Genomic DNA, 27,600 nt, shown 5'->3' with positions numbered 1-27,600 from the left:
GTTTCAGGTCATACATCCATTTTGAGTTAATTTTTGCACATGGTATAAGATAGTGGTCCAATTTCATTATTTTGCATGTAGCTGTCCAGTTTCCCTAACACCATTTATTGAAGAGACAAAAATACACCATTGTGTATTTTTGGCTTCTTTGTTAATTGGCCACATATATGTCAGTTTATTTCTGGGCTCTCTATTCTGATGCATTGATCTATGTGTCTGTTTTTATGCCAATTCAACAGTGTTTTAACTACTATCACTTTGTAATATAGTTTAAAGTCAGGGAGCGTGATGCCTCTAGCTTTGTCTCTCTTTTCCAAGATTGTTTTGGCTATTTGAGGGTCTTTTGTGGTTCCATACAAATTCTAGGAGTTTGTTTTATTTCGTGAAAAGGAACTTTGGTAGGGATTACTTTGAATCTATATATTGCCTAGATAGTGCAGACATTTTAACAATATTAATTCTTCCAATATATGAGCATGGAATAGCTTTCCATTTATTTGTGTCTGTCTCAATTTCTTTCATTAGCATCTTGTAGTTTTCAATACACAGGTCTATTACCTGCTTGGCAAATTTATTCCTAAGTATTGTATTCTTTTTGATGCAGCTATTCATGGAATTGTTTTCTTAATTTCTCTTCCAGATGGCTTATTATTTTGTAAAGAATCACAACAGATTTTTGTGTATTGATTTTGTATCCTGCAACTTTACTGAATTTATTAGTTCTAACAGGTTTTTGATGGAGTCTTTAGGGTTTTCTACATATAATTTTATATGTGTATAAAATGATTATCACAATAAGGTTAGTTAACACATCCATCACTTCACATAGTTACAATATTTTATGTGTGGTGAGAACTTTTAAAATCTACTCTCTTAGCAACTTTCAAATATACAACACATATTGTTAACTATAGTCACCATAGGGATTGGTCTATATTTTTATCAAGAAGAGGAAAGAATCAGTAGACTGAGAGTCAAAGGATCTCCCTCTTTCATGAACTCACTGTGTGATCTCGGGCTAGCCTCTGACCCTCTCTGGGCCTCCTTTCCCTTTCCTGCAAAGCGTGGGTTTGGATCCAGCTATCTCTGATCACCCATAATTCTGTGATTATGGGACCGAAAAAGCAAGACAGCAAGGGCAAGACAGTGTGAGTTTCCTCACTAGGAAAGGTTCAATCCAATAAAAACAAAAAAGGATCAGAAGAGTTGGCACATTTACTTGAGCTTGCTTTGCTTTGCTGTGAGCTTTGTAGAGGTAATCTTACTAAATCCTCATAATAATCCTAGGATGTGAGCACTATTTTTATTCTTCTTCTCCAGATGAGGAAACTGAGCCTCAGAGGTGTCAAAACACCTTGCCCAAAGTCACAGAGTTAATATGTTGGGACTCAGTCAAAGCTCTCTCTCTGCCTTTGGAGTTTCCTTCTGCTTTTGGGAAGCCCAGAGCCCACAAGCCGTGGTGGGTGTGATCCAGTTGTGTCCTTAATACCAACTGTCCTTTTCAAATGTGCCTTCCTTTATTTAGATAACAACATCATTTCTAAGGGTTTTCAGTGAACTTCCTTATTTTCTCTCTATTCTGTGTTATTCAGCAAAATGAATGAATGAACATTTCTTAGGATACAAATCTAATTTTATTCTAGAAAGGAAAGCGTTTGTCTCTCTTCTTTGTTTCTCAAGCCAAAATATTTTTTTCCTCTTTTCTTGGGAGTCCAGAAAGAAGCTAAAAGTTTAATTAAAAGCTTTATGATTCAACAGTTGGAACAAGAATCAGGGTAATAGTGCAGCAAACTGTGAACCCCCTGAGAATGCCCTCCTCCATTGGCTGTTTGAGGGGATTCCCTCTCCACACGCTGCTCCCAGTGCCTTTCAATATTCTCAGGCTTTTCTCTTAAGGCCTTAAGGCTCAAGTCAGGTATCTCAAGACCATTAAAGACTCAGGTCAGATGTCACTGCCCTTGTGTTACCAGTTAATGCCAAGTATGCTTTTTTGAAAACTTCTAAGTTCTGCATTTAAATGTTAAGCACTGCTTGAGCGTTGAGGGCAGAGGCCTGTTCTCACTCACCCTGGAGCAGCTCTGGATCTGCGCTCCCATGTTGCATATAACATACACATAATTTCACATGTATGTGTCGAAAGCTAAAAAGTGCCTGTGCCCTTTGACCCAGCTATCTTCATGGCAAGGAATTTATCCAAAGGAAATAATTGAAGAGGAGAAAGGAAATGACACAGAAAAAATTGCTGTTAAAATATGTATTTGCTAAATATTGGAAACAAGTAGAATGTCTGTTAACAAGGTAATGGAGAGTAAATTACAGGACATGATCTCGATGGAACATGATTCATTCTCTCACTGGGTAAACAAACATACTGACTGCCAAGGAGTGAGAAATGTAGCGATGAGTCAGATGCCTTCGATGAGTACACAACCTGGCAGAGATCATTACAAAACTTAGAGAAACAGAGAGAGTTATTTGTGGCCTCATGTTAAGAGGGAAAAAAGTAGATGATATAACTGTATATTATGATTGCAACTCGAAACACGTGATGGTGTGAACCATGTCTAATGGGCGCATGAAAATATTGTGTGGGTAGATCACAGATGACGTCTTCTTTAGCATCACTGCAGTTGTTTTTCAAGCTTTAAAGTTTTAGACCATTCCAAATGTTTACTGAGAAAAGGAAGCTTCTCCTGGGACCCTGGTTCTCCAGGCTGGCAGTGGCATGAATGATGGAGGTTCTCTCCAGATGGACAGGGGTTGTCACCAGGCGATTGGGAGGCGGTATCCAGGCAGTCTGGGAGGGTTGGGTCAGGGAGGACTGTCAATCTGTGCATCTAGGAGCATCCACTGAGAGCCACCGTAGGAACCAGCCTCCTCTGTTTCGGGGCTACATCATGCAGCAGAGCCCGAGAGGCTCCTCCAAGCTCTGTCAACAGCACCGCTGAAGCACGGTGCTACGTGGGGGAAGAGCTGAAGTCTGGGAACCAGACGAGAGGGTTGGGATCTGCAAGAGTTGGAGGCTGGCTCCTCATGCTGGAAGGGGTGCTTCCTATGTGAACAGTGCTCTTATCTCCATTCTACAGGTGAGGACCCTGAAGCTCAGCTGGCTCCAAATTACCCAAGGGGCAAGTGATAGAGTTGGGATTGGAAACCATGCCTTCTCAGTTTGGGCCAGTGTTTCTCCTGTTTATCTCCCTGGGCCCGGGGGCAGGTGGCAATGCATGAGGCCGAGTGGAAGAGACCTGGCTGACAGAGCGGCTGGAGTCCTTTAGGAAGGAGAGGCACTGGGGAATCTGTTGGTGGGACCTCATGATGGAGGCTCTCAGAGGCCAGGTATTTGAACGTGGACTTGATGCAGTGGGTACTAGGAAACCATTGTAGGTTTAGGGACCTGACAGAAGGGGGTTTAATGAAGAAGAGGCTGACAGTGTGTGCTGGCTGGTATGATCGCAGGGAGGCTGGACCAGACAAATGGTAAAGTTGGTGGACAGCTCTTGTTCTGTCTGATCAAAGCAGCACCCACTCTGCTAGCTTCTTGGAAATACATCTTCCTGTACCTCTAGCCACAAGTTTGAACAGAAGCTGCTATCTTATTTATCCCTGCCCTGTGGGTACCGCTGCCTGGTCCAGGGATGAGCGTTTGATAAAAACTTTGCCAATCACAGCCCTTCCCTGGGAGTTTTGACCTTGGGACCAGAGGGGACTGGGTCTCAGTCCCTCTCTGATGGACAAAGCTGTGATATATGAATCTGGGAGCTCTGTCCCCACTCATATTTGAGAGTCAGAGAGAGGAAATCCTAGCTAGATTCCAGCTCTAGTTTTCACTCACTCTGAGGACTTGCCACCCCCTTACCCTCACCACAAAGTGAACGATACCGCCTCCTTTCGGGTTAAATTAGTCTGAGTTGAATTTTTGTCATTTGTAAACCAAAAATCCAGATATTTACAGTAAGAGATGTGCCTATTGTTCACATTTTGAGCACAATCCTCTTGTTTTGGGGACATTGGGTCCGTCATTTCTTGCATGTAAGAAATTTTAAAAATCTGTCCTCGTTATTCAGTGTCAGACTTAGGAAGTCCCGGCCTGCTGGAAGGACAGGGCTTCGGGGATCCCTTCAAAGAATGATGGATGCATCTCCATCACTGGTGTAATGAGTAAAATTGCTGCTGAGAACACTTTCCCTCCTGCTCCTTTGGGATTCAGACAGGGAGGGGGAGAAAGTGACGTGACCGGGATGGCAACACAGGACAGCCAGGCATTTCCGATACAGGTAATAAGGGTATCTTCTGAACTTCTCCCCAGCGAATGCATAGATAAGAGGATTGAGGCAACAGTGGGTGAATGCGATTGTCTCAGTCATACTGAGGGCCAACCTCAGATCCCTCTTTATGGCACAGGAGGGAAAGAAGTCAAAGAGGTTGAGCGTCTCTAAGAAGATCATGACGTTGTAGGGTGTCCAGAAAAGGAAAAACACCATGACCACCAGAAGGATTAGCTTCACGGCTTTCATTTTCTTGTGGTTCTTGCATGAGAACAGTGTCTGGATGATTCTGAAGTAACAGTAACTCATGATGAGCAGGGGGAGCAGGAAGCCGAGAACATTTGTTTCCAGGTTACAGAGCACGGGCCAGATATCCTGCAGGACCTCAGGGTAGTCACTGAAGCACTCGTTTTCTATTCGTTTGGTGAACATGAACTGGGGTGTGGCCACCAGGATGGCTGCTGCCCAGACACCGAGGCTGATGATGACACCATGCTGCACGGTCCGGTTGTTCATGGAGTTGGCGGCCAGGACGATGGCCAGGTACCTGTCAATGCTGATGATGGTGATGAAGAATATGCCTCCAAAAAACCCGACAAAGAAGAAGGCAGTGGTGAGTTTGCACGTGCTGTTGTGAAGGCCTTGCTCGTTTATCAGATAGTGAGTCCAGAAGGGCAAGGTGGCTACAAAGAGCAGGTCGGACAAGGCCAGGTTCAGGAGGTAAATGTCGGTGATGCTCTTAGGCTTCCGGCTGTTGGTGAGGGCAAACACCACCAGCAGGTTTCCCACCAGGCCACAGGCAAAGACAACGGAGTAGAGCACGGCCAGGAAGACTTTTCCAAAGGCCACGATGTCCCCCATATCACAGGCTTCAGCAAAGTCATCATACGTCAAGGTTTCGAAACTTGATTCAGGGAAGCTGGTAGGCATGGTGAGCACCTGGGTCAGGAAGGAAGACAAGTAACGCATTAGTTCTCCGAGAAACAAAGTGGGAAGTCTGCCCTTTACATAGGCCGACGGCAAGAAGCAGACATTGGTTGGATGTCTGACCAGTACATTTCCCAGCGTCACGTCTGCCATCTTGTTTAATCCCCACAACAGTCTCTCTGATGGAGGCTGTGACAGACCCCTCTGACGGACAGGAAGCCAGTCTCTCAGAGGCTCAGCGACTTGCCAGAAACTAAGCAGTAAATGGCTCAGTTAGTGTTCAAATCTAAGCCTTTTGAGGCTTGAGATAGATTTTTTTTCCTTTCATTTTCTAAAGTCTATCTGAAAGGTAGCTAACTTGACTAGGGTGGGGAGAGAGGACCTCGGGCGGGAAGGAGAGGGAAGGGGTGGGGGCAGAGCCACCGTAATTCGCACTTCCAGGCCAAACTTCCCCAAAGCAGTTTTACACACCCTGCCTTTACTCCCTTCTCTCCACCCTCTGGTCCCTAATTTCTCCTGCATGAAGCCAATACTGAAGAGAGAGGTCTCAGACACTACAGAGCCCTGGGCACCCAGAAGCCTCGTCTTTGTTTTTGAGAGCCATTTCTCTTCCTCTTCCTCTTGGAATCAACTTAAGTCTTTCTCTTCTTTAAGGGATAAGACATAGAGTCAGGCACTCTAGGGTGACTGCCTTGCCTTGCTTTGCCCAGGACTTTTCTGGTTTTAGCACTGAAAGTCTCACATGTTGGAAACCCGTCAGTTGTAAGCCAACCCGGACGGTCGGTCATCCGTCAAGTCCACGTGCAGAGGACGTGTCTCCATCATCCGGGCTCCTGCAGTCACGAAAGGGTGGATGGCTCCCAGATGGAAGACTGTGATCAGCTAGGCTGCTTTAACCTGATAATTAGCAGCCCTGCACATCACTGTGGACTGGCCTCCCCCACTGTTCCTTTCTTATTTCCTTCTGGACAAAAATGGAAAGTCAAGACTATTCTGCACAGGTTGGGAAGTGCCTTTTGTCCATCCCCTCTTCTCCCAGCCAGGACTCAGTCCCTCCTCACTCTAGAGGCTGCAAAGGCAGCCCTTTCACCCTGCTTCCCTGGCACCCGTCCCACCCCCACACTCCTTGTGATACCACAAGACGGGCCCTCAGAAACCTCAGAGCACACCTCCTGGTTGTCACTGCCCCACACCCAGCACAACGAAAACCAAAGCTCATGCTTCTTTAACCAAGGGAGTTTCCACACCCGGCTACATCCTTTTCGTGCTGTTTGCATTGAGATGGTGTCTCTGCCGAGCCGAGGGCCCACCCAGCCAGGATTTTGCTGCTCCTTTCCCAGCCTCTGTCTGGGGTCCTGACCCACCTCTGCCTCTTACCCAGACTCTTCCAGGTGAAGTGGATCAAGCCTTTTTGACCTGGGCTGTCTCAGGCTGGGACGGAGCTCTCGACCCCAGGGAAGCATGTGCTTTCTTTGTTTTTGGCTGCAAGGCCCTTATCTTGGAGAGGAGCCTCTGGCTATGACCTTGATCAATGATGGTTAGGTTGAACCATATAAAATGGCTGATAGGCAACCATTTTCAAGCGACACAAATGTCAGTTTCAAATGGCTCAGCTGAGATGTGGGGAGGCAAGGAGGCTTGGTGCGAGTGGCTTATTGCTGAAGCCCTCTTCCCAGGCAGGCAGCTGTGAAGGAAGGTGAACAGTCAAGCCCCGGTGGTCCTAAGTTAGGGCCCCTGGGGCTGGCATCCTTCCCTCCCCACCCCCTCCCTCATGAACTGAGCTGGTAGAGCTGACCTTGAGGGGAGGCCAAGATCTCTTTCTTTTGCATCTCTTTGGATCTGTATTCTGTCCGAGGACTTTGTGCTTTTGGGTGGGCTTATTTTGCCAAATCTGCATGACATGGCTTTGATTTCCATTTCTACTCTAGGCACAGTGCCTTACACACAGGGACCTCCTACAAACCTTTGGGCAGGTGTCCCTGGATCATTGAGGGGGAAAAGCAGGGAGGTGGGCAGGAAGAGGATGGGCTGCAGGCTCAGGCCCTCTTGAGATTGCAAACCACATCTGCCCTCCTGGCCCAGTGACCTTGGGTGAACTTGGAGCCTCTGAGCCTGATATTCCTCATGTGTAAGATCGGGATCCATTCTCATGCCTTCTATCAGCACTGTTCTGAGAGGAGCACCTGGTACAGTGCGTTGCATAGAGCAGGTGCTTAATAAATGCATCAGATGAGGACACAGAAGCACGTTGGGCCTCAGGAATCATCCAGGCTGCCTGTGGACCCTCATGTTTCACTCCCACTCTAGGCATTGTGGGAATTTGGTCTATAAAGGTTTTTTTCCCTGGAATAAAAATATTTTCTTTTTCTTTTATTTTCTTTTTAAATGGAGGTACTGGGGATTGAACCCCAATGCATGCTAAGCATGTGCTCTACCACTGAGCTATACCCACCAACCCCAAAATGTTTTGTTTTAAGATTTTTTTTTTGAGGTGAAAAATGAGAAGTAAGCCAACTTTTACTGAGCTTTTGTTAAGCTGTCAGGCTCATTACTAAACATTCCATGTTATTATTTATTTAATCTCTGCAATTCTGAAAGGAGAGTCCTGTATTTAATTCACTGCCCTAATGAAGGGCTCCGGGGTTACGCATGACGGGCAGACAGGGAAGGTTGGGACAAGAGTGCAGAGAAGGCCAAGATGTCCCAGGATATCAGGATGTGAGTTCCAGGGGAAGGGAGACAGTTTTCACTGCAAACCTGTGGATTTTTTTTTTTTTTTGTCACGTACACATATTACCTATTTTAGAAAAAGTTTTCATGAATTGATTTGAAATTTAAGACGTATTACATTTCTATAATATGAGTTATACAAAAAATCAAAATAAATAAGCAAATAGCCTAAAATAGTAACTGGCAGCAAGTTGTGCACACTCAATAAATGGTAGCCAGCACATAAGAGGATTACAATCTTTGCTTTATGGGCAAGTGGAGGTACTCAGAGAGAGTAAGGAACTGGCTGCAGGCCACACAGCTGGCACATGGCAGGGCTCAGCTCAGGCCCAGATGTGGACAGTGTCGGCAATTTTTTCCAACTTTGTATTACAGCTGTTCCCCCTTTGCAGGTCTCATATATACGGGAGGAGTATGGGTGTCTAACACAGGTCCCATCAGCTGAGGCTACACCTCACACCTACCTCCCAGCTGTCCTCGGGCCTCCCCACCCTCTGTTCTGATAAGCCAGCGTTTCACTAAATGGTGCTGAGCTGAGAGGGTCTGAGCTGAACCTCGAAGCTCAGCTTTGGGTGCACGTGCGTCTTAAACCCAAGTAGAAATGAATTTTGTCGACCCCCGCTTTTAAAAAAAACACCCGGTTGCCTGTCCTGCCGACCCTGTTCCACTTCCTCTGGCCACTTCCTTTTCTCAGGACTGCTCACTTATTTTTTAATTTTTTTTTTTTTGTCATCATTACCCACTGTTTCCAAGCAGCTTCCCTTTTCTACACTTCCCCTCTCACTAGGTGGCCCCCATCCACTTTCTTCTCCCCGACATCATTTTCATGTTTCTTCCCCCCCAGAAGAGGGGCTTCCTCTAAAAAAGGAGTCAAAAGGGCTTCACATCCTGCTTTCTGTTTTCTAAATCTGGTGTGTCTTCTTTTGTTTGTTTTCTTACCTTACTTGATCTCTTTTTATGGCTTTTTTAGGTCCTTGATTACAGACCAGGTTTGAGGTTCAGTCTTTTGCCAAGAATATTGTAAAGCTTAATCTTTTTCCCCTTTGGACCAAACAAGACTCGGGAATTTCTTGAGCCCAGATGCCAACTTTCCCCATAGGGGAGCCACTGTGCTTTTGCGGTTCCAGAACCTGAGGTCCTCCTTGGACAGCCCTGTTTAGAAGGAGAGGGGCTCCCGTTCCCCAGTACCTGCTAAGTGTCACGCTCCACACACAAGATCCCATTTAATTCTTGCCACACCTCACAAGGGAAATGACTACCTCCCTTGCAAAATAACCAACAGCAGCACGGAGAGATTTGGGTGACTTGTCCGAGGGAGCCACAGAGCCAGGATTTCAATCTAGATACGTCTCTCCACAAAGCCATGCAACCTACCCCGTGCCGTGCTTTTCCTCTTGGAGGGGAATCCCTCAGGTTACTGTAGGCCACTGCTCTAGAATGAGAGTGGGAAAAAGTAGAGGTGACCCCTCCTGAAAAGGATAAGATTCATGATGTGACCCTGGACACTCTTCCCGGGCTTCTCCTTCTAGACTCAGAACCCAGTAGGCTGACCCTCCGTGAAACAGCAGGCAGGAGATGGGGCCGGGAGAGCGGATTGCTATTTGCCTCTCCAGCCACGACTAGGTGGTCCTCACTGCCAGATGCCCAGAATCTAGCTCTCATCAGAGAGCTGTTTTCTCTGGAGAAGAAAAAGCTGAAGGCTAATGGGTTGGCTTGTCGCCTGCCTTCAAGTATCCAGTGATGTGCTTCAGAGCCGCGTCCTTCATGACGGTCCACACCCGCCGAGGACGGCTGGCAGGACCCAGGCAGCTCACTCCCAGCTCTGCCTCAGCTTCTTGATGTGTGTCATGAAAACCCTGGACCAGACCATCTCTAAGGGTCTGGCCAGGTTTGGATGCTCAGTTTTTTTTGTTTTTTTTTTTGACAAGGACCAAACAGAAGGAAGCAATCTTAAAGAGCAGCGTGAGTCCTGGGTCAGGGGAGTGTGGCCTCGTGTCCACAGACTGGCTGCCCAGCAGCCTGCCCGGGAAACATGAAACTTCTGGGCTCACGGGTGGCCAGCATTCAATGAGGTTCTGTTTGCAGACAGAGAGCCAGTAGGTGATTTTGCATCCTGACGAAGTCTTGAACTTCACGTTAGGCTATGTAGGAAGAATATGCTCAGTCTGGCCCCAAGCCCACACCCCCTGGCTGCTTGAGCCCCTGAGTTTTAAGGTCCTGATGGTTTTCCCATTTACCATGACAGCTATTTTTATAAGAGACCCTCCTTAGGATGCAGAGAGAGCTAAGGCTGAGAAGGCAGAAGAGGGGCAGGTGGAGGGGTCTTGAATTCCACGCTAAGGAGCTAGCAGGGCACATTTCACAGCTTGTACTCTGTCCCCCCGTGCAAGTGAATAGACCGAGTCGCTATTCCTACAGCAACGTGTTCGCCTCAAACAAATCGTATGACCCACTGACCAGCAATTTATATGGGCCAGACACACCCCCCAAACGAAGGCCAGCCACGGGAGAGAACTACACTGGGTGAGGTCCCTCTGCTCTTGCGTGAGCCACCCCTTCACAAAACCTGCCCTTGTTCTCAGCTTCACACGCCTTCCTGCCCTTTCTTCCTCCTCAGAGAATTTTATGGTATTTATTTATCTCTGCCAGAGTAAACTGTGATCATTTAGAGAGGAAATGCTTTTGGCTTTTCTTTTTTAATAGTTGAAAAAGAGATGGACCTTATTAATTAATTGTTGATTAAGCCAGTATCCGTTATGTGTCTTCACCCCACGCTGATATAAGGACAACTAAAAATTAAAAATAAGAGGCTCAGTTCTCCCTGTTGAAAGTAAGGGAAGAGAGTCCCCTTGCCTCCTTTTTCCTAGAGCATTTACTTTAGAAAACATATAACTGTGAGGATCTTCTCCCCTCTTTGAAATGTGGGTATCTATCCTTTTGAGAGTGTGACAGGTTCTCCCGTCAACTTCAGGACCCAGGACTGTTGCTCTCCAGGACCAGGGAGCCATCGCTTTGAGTTGCAAACATCGAGGTGCCCCGGGCTCCTGTGGGAGGGCAGTAGCCTGCTTGGGCAGGAACCTGGCTCCAAATCGCACAACTACCTCTGATCATAAAGAGACGAGAAAATCGTTTCTCTTTTGGATGAAGCCAATCAGCTAATACAGATGGTGACCCCCGTGACAGTGGGAGATTTGGGATGAACTCTGTGTGACACATTCCCTTACTTGGGGACTAGTTATTACTTATCTTGAGAACGTGTGTGTAAGGGCTTGTATCTAGTTATGTACAAGGGTCAGGTTTTTTGTGTCTTGACAATCTCTTAGCAGGTGGCCTGTGATGCACATCACGTTTAATGCCTATTTAATAATAAAAGGGTCCTCTTTCTCTACTATCTCTGCTGTTGTGGAGAGGATTTTCTAGGTTGGAGATTTTGTTTTTCATTCTGTTTCCCCAACACTAGGCATTGTGTTCAATTCTGTGGAGGTAAAAGTGTCTAAGATACTATCTCTGTACATTTTTAGTATTGTTTAGTGACAGAATATAAGAAAAGTTGTGGGAAACCCAAGGATTAGACCAGTGAAGCTGAGTCTTAAAGGCTGGGAGGGTCTCCCAGGTAGACAAAGGTGGCGGTGGAAATCGGGGAGGGTTGTGGTTTGAAGCCAAAGGCACTGAGGGTCTGAGCATAGGGAGGATTCCTGGGGCCACAGCCAGGTAGAAGGGGGTGCAGAGAATATACAGAAACAGAAGGAAGTGAGAGTGGTGGGGTTAGGGGAGGCCAACCTGTTCCCAGAACTTTCAGGAAAGTTCAGTTTAAGCTGATTGGAAGGCTCAGGAAAGGATGCAGAGAAAAGACAGAAGAGGGGTAAACAGGGGGGGCCTCGGATTCCACACTGAAGAACTATAAAGAAAAATTACAAAAGACTTTATTTATTTCAATTTAAAATTTTTTTAATTTATTTTCTTTTGTGGGGGGAGGTGATTAGGTCTATTTATTTATCTATTTATGTATTTATTTATTTAGAGGAGGTACTGGGGATTGAACCCAGGACCTCATGCATGCTAAACATGCTGTCTACCACTTGAGCTATACCCTCCCCCACAAAAGACTTTAAATGGCAAAAACAAACAAACAAAAAACCCTTTACTGGGTGTCCTGTCTAGCACACCATTTGGGGCCATCTCCCCCTTTCATTGAGCTAATTTACAATCCTGTGAGGTGTAGGCAACCCAGGCAGCGCGATCATTCTTGTTCACGGAAACAGAAATTGTGTCTGGTGGAGGTGCATCTGATAACTGATGTGGCTATGGACCGATTTTGCATTTATCTGTAAATTCATCTCGGCATTTCTGTGAATGTCTCACCTATACTATTTCTGTGGCTGCGGTCTGTCCACTGTCATTGCTGACTATCATTGCACTGTGTGAGTGTCCCATGATTATTAGCTATGCTCTGCTGATGCATCCCTGGGTGGGGGGGGGCTTTCATTTGGGGCCACTGTGAGCGACACTGTCATGAACCTTTTTGTGTGTGTGCATCTGTATCTCCTACAACATGGTTGCATTTAAAAAAATGCAAACCAAAAAAGCAGACCTACTATATGAATCCATGTACATGAAGGTCAGAAACAGGCAAAGATCATCCGTATTGTTTGGGGATGCCTTTCTGGGTAGTAAAACTACAAAGACAAGGAAGGGAGCAAGGATCATTAAAGTCAGGATTGGGGTGACTTCTGGGAGGGCAGAGAGGTGGTCAGGAAGGGACCTGAGGGAGGCTGCCAGGGGCTGGCCCGGTTCACTCCTGCTGCCTAGGTGGTGGTTAAGTGGGAGATATTTATAAGCTGTCCACCTGCACATTGCTCTTTGAGAGTGCTATGTTTTCCAGTGAACTCAGGTGTAAGGAAAAGGACAAAGAGTGCATGGGAAGATCTCTAAAGAGATGTGATATAGGTTTTCTTCCCTACCAAGATTCATAATCCAAAATAGTTGCACTTTGGCCAGACAAAAAGATGAGGTGGTTGAAGTGCCCACTGTGGCCAGAGAGCGGGGGATTCCAGCCCTCGGGGCGGTCAGAGCATCCTGAGCCCAGGGAAGGCAAGCAGCAGCAGGAGTCAGCTAGATGCCTTGACCTCCCTTGGCTCTCCTGGGCAGAGTGACACAAGAGAGCTCAAGTCCTCGGAATCCCTGGACTGTTTTGCCAGGAATCAGAACAGGTTCCCAGAAAAGCTGGCAAAGACCTGGTGTCTGCCCTCTTGGCTCTGGCGCCTCCTGACTCTGACCCGTCCCAGAAGCGCCCCTCCCTGTCTAGCCCGTCGGCTGCAGGTGCTGGCTCTGACTGTCTCCTTTGAGGGAGAAAGTCTGAGCCTGATTAAAACGGGGGTAGCTGAGGACTCCATTCCAGGCTGGGGAGGAGCAGTTGAATGTCCCAGATCCCAGGAAAGGGGTCCTTTGAGGCCAAGGGCTCTGTTGTGGGACCACAGGTGATATGGCTGTTCTTCCGCAGCCCGGTCAGGGTGGGAATAGGGTGCCTGCTGGGGAGGTGGGAGGTGGGGGATGGAAGTTGGTCCTGAATTGGGTCAGCTCTGGCATGTCCCTTCTTCTCCTGCCCCTCACAACCCCATTTGAAAGTGGTCAGTAATCTTAAGATGCATACGCTTTCTGAGCCTCAGTTTCCCGTAATGACAGCATGCACTGTTTCCTGAGCACCAAATATGTGCTGACACTGTTTCCTGCCCTCCATCCCTTTGTGAAAATAAAGCCAAACCAAGAGGTGAAGGTGAAGGATTGGAACCCATCTGGGCGCCACCCACTCCCACCGGTGGTCCAAGGCTCAGAGCCCAGGTGCCCTCCAGAAGCCCTGGCTCACAGGGAAGTCTTCACGCCTGCTTTTACTCACAGTCCAGTCTTCTTCTTTCCTTTGCGTTCAAGTTTTTTCTACCTCAAGTTTTCTATCTCAAGTATTTGAAAAAGAAAAAGAACCTCTTTTTGGGGGAGAGAAATCCTAAAATTCCCCACCGTTCTCTGGGCTGGGCTGTGAACACACAGAGCAGACACTGCAGAGTCCTGTGAGGGGGTGACGGCCAGATGCAGGTCAAGCAATGAGAAAGGACAGGTCTCAGCCAGATGTAGCCCCGGAGGTACTTCCCTCCATCTTGCACCCACGTGTCTGTCGTCCACTCATAATTTCTGTCTGAAAATTGTGTTTTCCAATGACACAAACCTTCTGACCCGAACGTCCTCACAATGACTATATAACAGCATTATTAATGTTGAATATAAAGTTACGTCAGCAATTTGTTATTAAAATAATTTTCATTATAGGGCAGAGGGTATAGCTCAGTGGTAGAGTGTGTGCTTAGCGTGCACGAGGTCCTGGGTTCAATCCCTAGTACCTCCATAAAATAAATAAATAAATAAACCTAATTACTACCCCCCCAATAAAAAACATTTTTAAAAAAGAGAAAAAATTTTTTCATTATAAATGGAATAGATGCTCATTATAAAAAAAAGCACAAGAAAGCATGGAAGAAAAATGAAAAAAAACCCTCAAAACTATCTTCAATCAACTTCCCAGAATCAACCACAGTGAGCTTTTAGCTTTTTCCACCCAATCTTTATGCATATCTTTATATTCTGATTGAGTATATTTATATTAAAATTGCAAACATTATTTTAATAACTTTCATTATACAATTTCCAAACCTACACAAAAGCAGAGACCCCCACGCACCCACCCTCAAGCTTCAACACTTAGCAACTCACGACCCGCATTTCGTCTACTCCCCACTGCATGCCCTGTTGGATAGTTTAAAACTAAATCCAGATGTCATAATGTTTCACCCATAAATAGTTTAAATGTGTTTCTAAAAGAATAAGAAAGACAAAAATAAAATTATTAAAAAAAATAACAGTAAGTTCATTACTATTTCTCATCTTAAGACGTTAACAATAATTCCTCAGTATCATCCAGATGCAATTTTAAACGATGCTTGCTTTAGTTAATATCAAATCGTGAGCATTTCTCCCTGTCCCTGAAATGTAATCGCTAACGTTTCTAATCATATTCTGTCATGTCAAGCGTATCACCATAAATGATCTTATCACTCACTGCCCCCCCCACAAGCCCCTTGGACTTTTAGGGTGTAACATCCCCAGGACAATCATCTCCCTTGATGGCATGTAAAACAAGCCAGCATCACTAACTCACTTTGACATCTGACCACAGGGCCCCACCCAGCACACCCACAGGTGCCGACTCGGTCCTCTGCTCCTACCTGGCAGGACCTGGGAAGGGGACCTCAGGAGGTGCCAGTCAGCTGCCCTGTCCCTCGCAGACTCTGCCAGGGAGTATTTCCCTTTCCCTTCCTCCAAGAGCATCTTTATTTGCAAAGTTAGCCAATAGTATCTGGTTTCCTGTGAGGTAGACTGTCTGTAGATGCTGCCGCAGCCAAGCTCAGAAGCTCCAGGCTGGAGGCCAGCTGACAACAGGAGGGTCTGAAGTCACAGACCTGGAAGACCGCAGCCCGGGGGCAGAGCAAGAGGGGCTTGGGGGGAGTGGTAATTTGAGGGCTGTGTGTTATCTCCCCCGATGTGGGTAGAGGACAGGGAACAATGCAACTCTCATTAATGGTGTCTTCAGGCAAGCCCAGAAATTGAGCTTCAGTCTTCCTGCCCATAAAAGGGAGCCAGTAACACTCACTGGATAGCATTGAGCTGCAGAATAAATGACCTACAGCTCTTCTCCTCCAAGTGCGATCTCAGCTGGGAGCTTATTAGAAATGCAACACCTTGGGCCCTGCCCTAGACCCCGCGAGTTAGACTGCATTTTAATGAAATTCTTAGGAGATTGGTAAACACATGGAGTCTGAGAAGTATTGGCACAGAAAACTTCTAGTGAATGCTTGGTCCCCTGGTAGTTGCTTAATAATTACGTTTCCCCTCCCGTCCCTCCTTCAAGGCATTTGGTGGTTCCCTATACCCTGCAGTCAAGCCCCAGTTACGTCTCCGATGGACACCGGCTTCACCCACGAAGTGGCCCAGGCTGCTCCCTGGGATGTGGCGCCCAGCTAGGTCCTGACATCCAGCTCCTGATCCCCTGCCCCAGCCTGTGTTCTCTGACTGCAACTCAAATCTCAAACCACAGCCGCACTGCCTTCTTACCACTTCTTTACCTGCCCGAGTCATGTTCAAGGTGAGGACTCCTTCTGGTCCGTCCTTATCCCAGGGCCTGGCCAGGGTCTGTGACTGGTGGGCCCTCAGTACACGTGTTTATTGAGTGGTCAGTGAGTCCCCCAAGGCCCTCCCTGGCTCCCCACTGCCCTTCTTGTGGCCTGTGCCCAGTGCGCCCCTGGCTCTAGTCGCTGTGGTCCTGAGAGGGTGCCCACTGCATGCTCCCTCCTCACCTCCTCCTCATGTCCAACGCAGACCTGCTGCGCTGGCCAGGACGAGCTGCGGGTGGGACTGCAGAGCCGCAGGCTGGGTGGCCTGCTGGCGTTTGAGGACGTCCACTGCCCAGTTTCCATTCTTGGTCTCCCCCGGCCTCCGAGTCAGGCCACCTTTCCCTGCCTTTGGCCAGGCTAAAATTTGTGCTAAAAATAATCCAAAGACTGGTGCTAGACCTGCCCCCACCCCAACAATGGGAACTCAAAATGGAAGAGCCTGCCTCACTGAGGATTAGCAGACCCACTTTACTCAAAAGCCTACGGGAAACTTCTGATACTTGTTAGTGTTAGTGGACACCGTTTCAGGATGGGTGGAAGCATAACCCATCCCAACAGAAAAAAGCCTCTGACGTAGTTACAGCCTTCCTTAAGGAAATTGTTCCCCCAGCTGGATTGCCTAACGCCCTTCAAAGTGACGTTGGGCCTGCTTCTGTCTTCTGTGTAACCCGGCTGGTGTCCAAAGCATCGCATGTTGACTGGTGACTGCATTCACCCTGGAGACCACAATCAACAAGAAAAACTGAGACAATGAATCACATACTGAAAAAGAGCATTTGGGGTTTTTTGTTTTTAACTTTTGTTGTTTAATTGAAGTATAGTCAGTTCACAATGTTGTGTCAGTTTCTTATGTACAGCATAATAGTTCTGTCATACGTATACATACATATATTCATTTTCATATTCTTTCTCATTGTTGGTTACTATCAGATATTGAATATAGTTCCCTGTGCTCTACAGTATAACTTCTGTCTTACATATAGAAGTTAGTATGTGCAAATCTCAAACTCCCAGTTTATCCCTTCCCACCTCCTTCCCCCCCGGTAACCATAAGTTTGTTTTCTGTGTCTGTGAGTCTGATTCTGTTTTGTAAATAAGTTCATTTGTGTCATTTTTTTAGATCCCACAGTAAGTGATACCACGTGGTATTTTTCTTTCAAAAGACTGTTGTTAAAATATGTTAGTAGACTAATTTAACTTGGGATAAGGCCTTGCCATTTGCCCTGCTACAGATCAGCATGGCTCCCAGAAGCAGGCTTAAATTAGGCCCTCCTGAAATGTTGTTTGATAGGTCATTCCACCTGTCTGCCCGAGCAGGAGAATCTGTAGATGTCTTAAAGGACCTAGCAGTTGCCAACTATGTTAAGACTTTAGGGACTCTCTAAGCTTCTGTTCATGAGTTTGCTTCCAATAGGTCCACCTCCCCCTGAGGTGGTCCTGCACCCCTACCAGCCTGGGGATCAAGTCCTTCTCAAAACCTGGCGAGAATAAGGACCCTGGCATTAACTTGCAGCTAAGGGGACAGAACTGTAGGAAGTACTGCTGAACACCCTCTGATAAATTAGCCCAGAGACGATCGTGGGTTTACCATACCTGAGTGAAACTCACTCCTCCAGAAAGGGGATGGGATGAAGAAAATCAGACTTGATCTTGTGCGCCATGAGAGGATCTTAAGTTGCTGTTTCGAGCCCAGCCTCCTACCAGATAAGGAATGATGGCTTTTGCTCTTCTCTTGTGTTTCACTACTGGTGACAGCCACTGGTTGGAAAGGAAGTGCTTTAAGCAGGTGATCTCAGAATGTGGTCAAAGGGGAAATAACCCCACTTTCAGGAGACAGAGATAGCACAGAGCAGAGCATCTGGGCATCCTCATCCAAAGTGCTGGAGTTCATGAGTGCATTCAGGTGCTTGTCTGAGTGCTGCAACAGGGTCATAAAAAAGGGATGTGTCCTCATAATGCAAACTGTTCATGCCCAGCCTGGGACTCGGCAATACTTCCAGTCCTAAGTTGATCAGTTGCACTCCACCCCAGCACCGTCCCCCCATCGCCCTTGTTCAGCAGGAAGTAGCTGGAGTGTCCGTTTTCCCACAAGACTGTAGGATGGACTTTGGCAGCGGGGAACTGTACCAGAGAAGAACAAGCCTGACTTGGTGTCAGATCCGTTCCTTTATCTCTCATCTTCATGCTCGGCTGCCTGTGCTTAGTCAATTATACTCAGTAAAGCTGGAAATAGAGAAATACTGGGAAAAAAATTTTAAAAAGAAACTGTCATTCTCCTCCAGGAGTCTCATTTGGGTTGAATTATTTCTAAATCTCAGTAGGATGAAGCAGAAGTCCTACAGGCTCACTGCAAACTAAAGCAAAAGAGCTCTAATATTCCAAAACAAGTCATTGCTTGCACACTAACGCTTAAGCTGTTTCTGTAGCAGCCACCATGCAGCGCTGCACGCTTGTACGTATAATGCGCCTCATCAGCCTGACTCATTGTTCGCTCTGTCACCCACCAGGTGTTTAGTAAGCACCTACTGCATGCCATTGCCCTGTGCATGGGGCTAGTTGCTTGCGACATAAAAATGAACAGGGCAGGGTCTCTACCATGTTCCTCCACAGTCTTGGTCCCAATTTGGCTTCTACACTTCAAGATTGCAAAACCAGACAGCTCAGGGAACACTGAGCAATAAGCAGTTATCAGAAGGAAGGGGGAGCGGTCTGTGTTGCCTCAGTCCACCAAGCACTGTCTTGGTAGATGGTCATTTTGTTGTTGTGGAGTGGCTGTGTCTGAGCATCTCTGATGTTCAGGTAGGAACCTCCCAGTCAGACAGCCAGCAGGGGAGTTTGTCCTCTTTTCCTGTCTTAGGCAATCCCATAATGGGGACAGTGGAAAGGACGGCCATGATGTGCATGGGCAGGCAGCTCAGGGCACAGTTTACAAAGCTCTCCCACAGGTGCCGGCTCCCTTTTAGGGTAGGAAACGGAGGCCCAAGGAAGTTAGAGAAGTAATTCCAAGGCTACTCAGCTGGAAGGTTGAGGGGGCGAGCAGGAAGTCCACCTCAGGTCAGAAATTTACATACATGCAGTGTCTAGCTGTTTGCTGACCCCAAAGCAGATGCCTCTGGGCAGACTCAGGGTGGACAAACATCACCCCTTCCTGAAAGGCTTTCGTCCCGGCCCTGGGAAAGCAGCAGACAAGGGGGATCTGGGGAAAGGCCAGGGTTGTTGGTGGTGGTGAACCATTTTCTAAACGGAAGCCTTAGGGCTCCCTCTTGTGGTTGTGAGATGAACTGCTGGCCCCGACCTGGCTGAGGCAGGTGTGGGCGGCAAGGTCCCCTCCGCTGCCCTGAGTCGGGCAGGCCCTGTGCCAAGCACACCACTGTCCAGGGTTCATTTGACCCTCAACCCGTTGACCTGCGAACTTGGTGTTCTCAGCCCTTCACAGAGATGACAAAACAGAGCTGAAGTCAGAAAAGAGTGCTGAAACTGGGCTTTCCAGCCTCGCCTCATCCAGGGTTGGAGCTACAGATATCACGCAGACTCCCCTTCCCAACTCTGAATTTGTAAAGGCTGTTTAAAGTCAGACCCTCAGCTAGGCTGTGGGACTGACGGGTCCTGTTTGGACTTGATAAAGGGCTTCCCAGTTTTACAGGGTGCTTTCACATTCATCGTTTCTCATAGGCTTCACAGAGCCCTATAAAGCGGGTTCATGAAGCATGATTATCCCCACTTTGCACCCAAGGAAACAGGGGAGCAGGGATAGTAACAGGTAAGACATGACAGTAATCATCCTAGTTATTAACGTTTATCGTGTGCCAAGCTCTGTGCTAGGCGCTTTGCAATTGTTACCTTGTTTAACGCTCAGACTGGTGTGGTTCCCATTTTACAGATGAGGATGCAAAGCCACGGAAAAATGCCCAGTCCAGAAACTGGAGCTGCAGCCTGACTAAATTTAGAGTTGAGCTCTTACCTGCCTCTTACACTGTACTGACATGTGAACGCAGGTCGGATAAAAGATGGGCAGGAACGGATTCTGTCTTCTCTGATGCCCTGGGCAGTGTTCTTTCTGCCACATCACACTGGCTCTGATGTCCTGGTTCAGCACCTGCAGGTAATAATACAGGAGGAAGCTTAAAAAAAAAAAAAAAAAAAAAAAAAAGACCAGTTTCACCCAATTCTTTGGGGAGATAGAAAATGCTGGGAAGATAAATGAGGGCCAACTCAGGGCCCCCGGGAGGGGTGTTTGATGGGTGCCCTGCAAGAGGGAACTGAGGTCTAGGCTGTGCTGCAGGCCAGTTCCTCACCAGTGAACCTGGCTGCATCTCTCTGGAGTAGGGAGCGCCTTGTAATTCCATACAGGTTGCTGTAAGTGCTGGCTGCCTCCCTGAGTCTTCTTCTAAAGCTTCTCTGGCAGGTGATAGGAACCTGTGCTGGTGGGCCGGTCTCTCCTGTGGTTTCGATACTGCCATGTCTAGAGCCGCACCATCCGATGCAGTGTCCACGGGCCGCAAGGAGCTCGGGGCCCAGGAAGTCTGGTTAGTGTCAATTGCCAATGGGGTGTAGATAGAAACTACTAGCTTTTGGAAGACTTAGCATGAAAAAAAGAATGTACCATATCTCATGCCTAATTTTCATGTTAATTACTTTTGAAATGATAATATTTTAGAAGTATTGGGTTTAATGTAATATTTTATTAACATTAATTTTACCTGCTTCTCTTTACTTTTAAAATCATGACTGGAAGATTGTGTGGGTGGCTATTGCTATTGGACACTATTGGATGGCACTGATCTAAAGCTTCTGGTCCTGGTGAATTTGCTTATGACAGATATTGGAAGCCAGACACCCCTCAGAGCTGTCCCACTCTCTGGGAGGTGTTAGAGGCAGCCATTGGTGAAGTGGGGGTCAGGGAGAGGTGATCTGAAGGCTTTGTCTCTCTGCCAAGTAGGCAAACTGACAAGTCCCTGCAGCCTGGTGACAGGAGAGCAGGGGAAATTCTTGTTTTATACGTGAACTACCCTTCTTACCTTGGCAGTATCCCTGGTTTAAACTCATGTTACACAGGGGAGGGTGTAGCTCAGTGGTAGAGCGTGTGCTTAGCACGCGTGAGGTCCTGGGTTCAATCCCCAGTACCTCTGTTAAAATGAGTAAATAAATAAGCCTAATTATTCCACATACCCCCCCCAAAAAAAAACAAAAAAGAAAGAATACTTAAAATATAAATAAATATATATATATAGATATCTATATCTATATCTATATATATATAAATTTATGTTACACTGCGTTCCAGCCACTATGAACTCACTTCAGTTACTAAGATTCTTGAGTCTTTTTCTAGTCTTGGCCCTTCCCCCGGCCCCCACCTCTCCCTCTTCGGTTGTCTCTTCAGATGGCAACTGGGTCCTGTACAGAGGCCTCCCTGACCCACTCAGCTTTATTAGGCCCCCAACCCTGTCCCTTCTCTCAGTCCATTATTTCCTCTTCACAGGACCCATCACATGTCACCACCACCCTCTTGGGTGTGGAGTGTGTCTGATGTCTGTCTGTCTATTAAAAGGAGCCTCATGAGGCCCGGGGCTGTGTCCGTCCACTGCTGTGTCCTGGTGCCAACATGGTCCCCTCAGTGAGGATCTATCGCCGACTGCCCACACAATTAAGGGAGAAGTGGCCATTTGCCTCGCGTCCACCCAGTGCTGGGCCCTTTATGATATTGTCATCACTTCCCAGGGCAGCCCCCTGCCACCGATGGAGCCCCCTCACCCTCACGCTGTGGAGGACAACCCCAGCTCGGAGGGGACGGCCATTGCCCAAGATCACCACATGGTAAGTGCCTGACAGGCACTGGAAGCTGGATCTGGCGGGTTCCCACACCCTGGGCTTCGGCCTCACCGAGCGCCCCCTCCCCACCGCACTTCCAGCGTCCATCTCAGCCAGGCTGTGGCCATCCAGTCAAGCCCAGCTCTGCCCCGTACTTTGGGGGCTCCCATGCTTCTTGGGAGGCAGTATCCAAGCGCTAAAATCTCAGTGTTTGTGCTTGTCTTGGGGCCCCCACAGTAGGTCGGGGGCCAGACTGCTGGTGGTTGCAGGCACTGAGTGCAGGGGTCGGGGGCACTCCTCAAGCCTGGGGCTCCTTCCAACCCGGTGGACGAGTGAGAGCTGTTCTGCTCAGAAGGGTCCAGAAGCCTGGCAAGGCCGGGGACTTGGGAAGCAGGAGCCCCTCCCTCCCTCCTCTCCAGGCCCAGACCTGGGGGCCCATGTTGTTCCGAGGCGCCCATCTCACCTCGCCCTATCTCCCCTATCTCCAGGGGAAGGAAGCAGGTGCAGAGACAGACAGACAGACAGACAGACAGACAGACAGGCTGGCGGGAAATAAGTTTGACAGGCAGGAGCATGAATGAGGGAACCCGGGGCTTCTGGAGAGAAAATGACTTGAAAGGACATCAGTGAGAGAAGGCTGAGGGGGTGCCCTGAGGGAAGGTTCAGGAGAACAATTAATTCACCGAGCGCCCTCCCACCCCTGCTGTCAGCTGGGAGCCTTTGCAGGCAGGCCTGAATTCATGCACGTCTTTTAACCACAAGTCCTGCTTGGCTAGGCTTCTTCCTGGCACCGAAACACTCAGACACCACAGGAACATGGTCAGGTTTGCCACAGACAAGGAAAATGGTGAAGCTTCAGAGTAAACAGAGGATCTGCTGAGGACAGAGGGAGGGGGGAGATGGGGTAGGAGAGGAGGGACACAGACGTAGAAAGGTCTGGTGGGGAGGAGAAGCCTGAGGTTGTGCGGTCCGCCAGCCGGCTCTCCGGGGCCCTTGGAACATCCAGGGTCCACTCCTGTTCACAGCAAGGGGCAAGGCAGCCAGGCACAGGAGCCAAGACCCGCCCCTGTCCTGTCTGGAGTTTTTGCTGGAGGCCCCCATGGAAAAGCTGCTTGAACCACTTTCAAAGCACCTCGAATTCAGTTGTGCACCTGGGACCCCCCATCCCAAAGATGGGTGACCAGGCCCCGGAAGGATACCCATTCCAGTGACACCTGGGCTGGAGGAACAGTCAGGAAGGCCCTCAGAAAGGCAGGCAGCTGCACACAGAAGATTCATGAAACTGCTCATTCCTGTGTCTCTGTTCACACCTGCTTTTTCTCTGACCCTCCATTGCCAGGTGGCCGGTTCTGAGCAGTAGGTGTGCAGCACACAGGCTGATGCTGGGTCTCACCCATGATGGCCCTTGGAGCCTCGCGGTGACCAGAGGGCACACACTGCACTTTCTCTGCAGGGTAAGTCGGAGCCACAGGTCAGTTGACCGACTGTGGCCACGGGCAGCCATTTCAAAACTGCTTTCGAGTCTTTCCTTCAGCCCTCCCTCCAGCTGTGTGTGAGAAGCAGCGCTGGCTGGCTGGAGGGCTGAGCCCACGCGTGCCTGCCCGGTTCCCACCCTGCATAATGGGAAGGCAGGGCCACGTCCTCCGAGGATGCACTTGCCCGCTCTTTGCCTGACGACCCAGTTCTAGCAGGTTTATCAGAATCTCTTGTAAATGCACTACAAGGAGCCCTGAGCTGGGGCTGAGGGGTGCAGAACTTTGAATCCCAGAGACTCAGTCTGGAGGCTTCCCAGAGACACACCTCTGTCAAATCCTGGGAGCGGTGAAAGACAGTGGGCCGAGGAAAAGAAAGAGGAAGAGAGAAAAAAATAAAGGAGAGGGGCAGGGCACAGCTCAGTGGTAGAGCGCCTGCTCCACATTCATGAGGTCCTGGGTTCAATCCCTGGTACCTCCATTAAAAAAAGAAAGAAACAAATAAAACTAATTTCCCCCCCAAAATAAATTTAAAAAATAATAATAATAAAGGAGAAGGAAGGAGAATTTCCAGGTAATACAAGCGGTGAGAAAATGTAGAGGCATCCTCCTGGTACAGAACAGCTAAGGTGCTGGATAATTATTTTAAAACATCTTTTTAAGAAAATGACTGATGCAAATCCAGAAAGGTGACGGAGGCCGAGCCTGCATCATCTGGGGCACGCCATGGCCCCTCTGGCTGGAAGCCTGGTGCCCCTGCAGTGAGGAAGATGGAGACTAGGTCTGGGGTGGGAAGGGTGGGAGCTTTGTCTGAAGCAGACACAAAGCCAGATTCCCCGAAAGGCAGCCCCCTCAATGCCTGTCTTAGCTCCTTGCCCAGAAAACAGAGGCTGAGGCAAAGCCTGTGCAGTAATGCCGTGCTGGGATGTGGAATTCAAGGGAACAAAGTGAAGGAAAAAGGGAAGTGAGGCTGGGAAAGGAAAGATGGTTTATTCCTGAGCTGGCCGCAGTTACATGAGAGGGTACGGCTGGTCACCTGGTCACGCGGGACCTCTGCTGAAGACCCAGGGGACCGCTGCCTCTTGGAGCAGTCAGGGACAGAGAGCAAGCCATTTAATCCCCAGCTCTTTCTCTTCTCCTGTGTCTCTTTGGTCAACATCTCCCCTGTGGGGCACTCACCTTCCTGTATTTCTGGGTTGTGGGACCTGGACTCTCCGGGCAGCTGCTGGGAAAGCTGGAGGCTCCGTGAATGCAGGCAGATCAGACCTAGAACCAGAGCCGTCACGTCTCCCGGTGCTGTGGGGATGACGAGGGATGCCCTATGGCCTTCCCCTCGTCCCTTGGGAGGCTGAGACATCAGCAGGACTAGGAACTGGGGCTCGGAGGTGGAGGCCTAGGCTTTTCAATGGTGGACACTGCATGTGTCCCCGCTGGGGCAGTCTGGCCAGGAAGCAGCCAATGTTCAGAAGGCCGGCAGTGCTGAGCAGTCCAGGGGAGGCAAGGAAGCTGGGCCCAGTGTGGAATCTCTATGGAAACAGATGGTTTATTTGTAAAGGGCTATTTACAAATGAACAGACAAGTAGAGGTACCGGGAGGGGGTGACCAGGTCATGCACAGTTCTCTGACCGGTTGATGGTGAGGTAACAGGGCGGTGTCAGAGATGGGCGGGTTGAGGCAGGGGAATGTAAATGTTATCAATCAGGCTCCAGTAGGTCTGGGGGCTACATCAAGCAGTTAACCTCTTCCATTTGGTGTGAGTTTTAGCATCTGTAAAACAGCTCAGGAATTGTGCATCGGATAGTGTTGTTTAGGTACTTCAGAGGAGCTAAAGCAGAGAACCTCGGGCAAGGGGTCTGTCCTGGGAAGGACCCATGGGGTCTCGGTTGCAGACAGAATATAGTTTAAAAAAGCAGAATCTTCTCCCAACCCAGAAAACCACTCCACAAAGGTAGCAGAGGAAGAAAACAGTTTTATTATTGAATAAACTATATTAAACCAGAATATGATTGCATCACAGGGAATCCACTAAGAGACTGCAAAGAAGGAAAGCAATCCCACCCTTTACATAGCCAAGCAGTATAGCACCTTACATACACGTTCTCTAGGTGAACAATAACTAGTCCTCTAGTAAAAGGGCTCAGTAGCACCTTGTATCACACGTAGTTCATTGCAAATTTCCCAGAGTAACTGGGGAGACCCCTTGTGTTGGTTTTATCCAGAGGAGAAACAAACTTCTCATTGCAAATTGGAATAAGGGACCACCAAATTAGGAGGTTCTTATCCTCTGACAGAAACTGGGAGACAGTTTGCATTTCAGAAAGATGGCTGAAATCAGAAAGATCGTCCCCAGGTCCTTGAGGAAGTAATCTTCAGTTGTGAGACTGGTCATTATAAAGACTTACATACATTTGAAAAGGACAAAGAAATTCTGAAACAAAATGGAGAAAGGAGGAAAGTCTCTTCCCTTACTTGCAACCAGGAGAATTAACCCTCTATTTTTGTTTTGCATTTGATCTTACACCATCCAGTGTATTTTTTGTGGCTATTTTCCCCCTCAAAGTTGACAACACACTGTATACAGACTTCTAAGTCCTAGGAATTTTTAAATGTCATTGAAAATTTCCTCATTAGTGCCATTTTAATGCATAATAGCTAATTGATAGGAACATTTGAAAATGTAGGCATGTAGAAGACCAAGCAAATGAATAAAAGCAAGATAGCCAATAAAGGAAAAACAAAAAAATGGTTTAAGAAAAGAAATGTAACAATGCTTTTTTTTTTTTTGAAAGTATGGTCGGTTTGCAATATTGTGTCAGTTTCTGGTATACAGCATGTTTCAGGTGTACATATATACACATTTATTCCTTTTTATAGCCTTTTTCATTATAGGTTACTACAAGATATTGAATATAGTTCCCTGTGCTATACAGAAGAAACTTGTATATCTACTTTATGTATAGTAGTTAGTATCTGCCAATCTTGAACTCCCAATTTATCCCTTCCCACTCCATTTCCCACCAGTAAACAACACTTTTTATGTTGTAATTGTAACATAATTATATGTTATGTGAGGTTAGAGGGGGGAAGGGTAAGAGAACTAAGTCCTCAACCATCCCAACAATGAATCAGTAGAAAGTAGAAGTTGTGAATTGAGAAATAGTAGGATGAGCCTACTATTTAGAAATTTGGATGGTAAATACCAGAGGGGAAAAACAACCAGAAGTATTCTGGCTGATCTTTTCTGGAGTGTGGGACTAGCACAGGGGTTCGGGACAGGGGATAGCTATGTTTTGCTATAATCTTTGAGCACTGTTTAATTTTTTGGCTTATATTACTGAGCTAAAAATAAAAACTAATTACAATTTAAAAATCCCCTGCCTACTGCTTCTCCCCTCCACCTCAGAAAAAGTATATGAGCTAACCTTTATGTATTTCATAGGTCAGATAGCTATTTTTATTTCTGTTCTGATGTTTATCTGGAAATAAAACTGCTTTGACGTTCTCAGTGAACCCTCTGACTCATACCTAGACAGGTATTAGCGTTTATGACCTCAGATTTCTAGCCCTCTCCTGCGCATTTGATGGACTTTGTAGCCCTCCCCTCACTTCTTTGAATTTCCCATCTCCTGGCAGTTATCGGGGGCTGGAGAGAATGCCTGTTCCACCCCAGACAGTGGGCAGTGTTTTGGGAAGAGGGTTGAGATATGACTTCGCTGTAAAAGAGTTGGCTAGGGTCAGGGTTCTAATCTGCAGCAGGTTCCCTAGAGAATGGTACCTGGGCTTGAGCTGATCTCGCCATTGATTAGAGCTGTGACCTACCACAAGTTACTTAGCGGATTTAAGCTTCTGCTTCCTCCTTAACAAAGTGGGAATAACATTAGTAACCCATCCTTCTTAGAGTCTGGTGAGGACAGTGTGTGTGACCGTGCATGTAGTGGACGGCTTTGTAGTGGTCTATGAATTAGCTATGATCCGTATTATTTACAAGAACAATGTTGAGCCTTTGCAAATCATGCAGTTAGTATGAAATGGTACTGACTCTGTGTGTGTGTGTGTGTGTGTGTGTGTGTGTGTGTGTGTGTGTAATTTCCCTTGAGATTTTCTCTTTGACCCATGGGTTATTTAGAGGTGTGTTGTTTACTTTCCAGGTGTTTGGAAATTTTTCTTTTTCTGCTATTA

The 27,600-nt window shown here is 47.6% G+C and overlaps 2 protein-coding genes across 11 annotated transcripts in view; one reads left to right on the top strand and one right to left on the bottom strand.

The window, feature by feature from the left end:
- Window positions 1-27,600, top strand: part of CCR8 (C-C motif chemokine receptor 8) — a 98,264-nt gene that overhangs the window by 35,864 nt on the left and 34,800 nt on the right. For 6 of the 10 annotated variants that reach the window (XM_074345215.1, XM_074345213.1, XM_074345211.1 and 3 more), the window contains exons 1-4: window positions 20,106-20,240; window positions 20,532-20,664; window positions 21,621-21,955; window positions 23,289-23,403. The exons of 1 other annotated variant lie outside the window; for it this stretch is intronic. The gene's annotated coding sequence lies outside the window, so the exon portion shown is untranslated. Of the gene's footprint in view, window positions 1-20,105; window positions 20,241-20,531; window positions 20,665-21,620; window positions 21,956-23,288; window positions 23,404-27,600 lie in introns of those variants that run through there. 3 more of the 10 variants (XM_074345210.1, XM_010945862.3, XM_074345209.1) reach the window with 3 other exon arrangements.
- Window positions 1,675-15,867, bottom strand: CX3CR1 (C-X3-C motif chemokine receptor 1). Its single transcript, XM_010945864.3, has 2 exons — window positions 15,194-15,867; window positions 1,675-5,204 (listed from the first exon to the last, which is right to left on the bottom strand). The coding sequence occupies exon 2, from the start codon at window positions 5,193-5,195 to the stop codon at window positions 4,119-4,121; it is 1,077 nt and encodes a 358-aa protein (XP_010944166.1). The 5' UTR covers window positions 5,196-5,204; window positions 15,194-15,867; the 3' UTR covers window positions 1,675-4,118.

This window comes from Camelus bactrianus, chromosome 17 (genome assembly GCF_048773025.1).
Source record: "Camelus bactrianus isolate YW-2024 breed Bactrian camel chromosome 17, ASM4877302v1, whole genome shotgun sequence".
Lineage (NCBI taxonomy): Eukaryota > Metazoa > Chordata > Mammalia > Artiodactyla > Camelidae > Camelus > Camelus bactrianus.
Note: the sequence above shows the minus strand (reverse complement) of the source record. Positions and strands in the feature narration are given on the sequence as shown.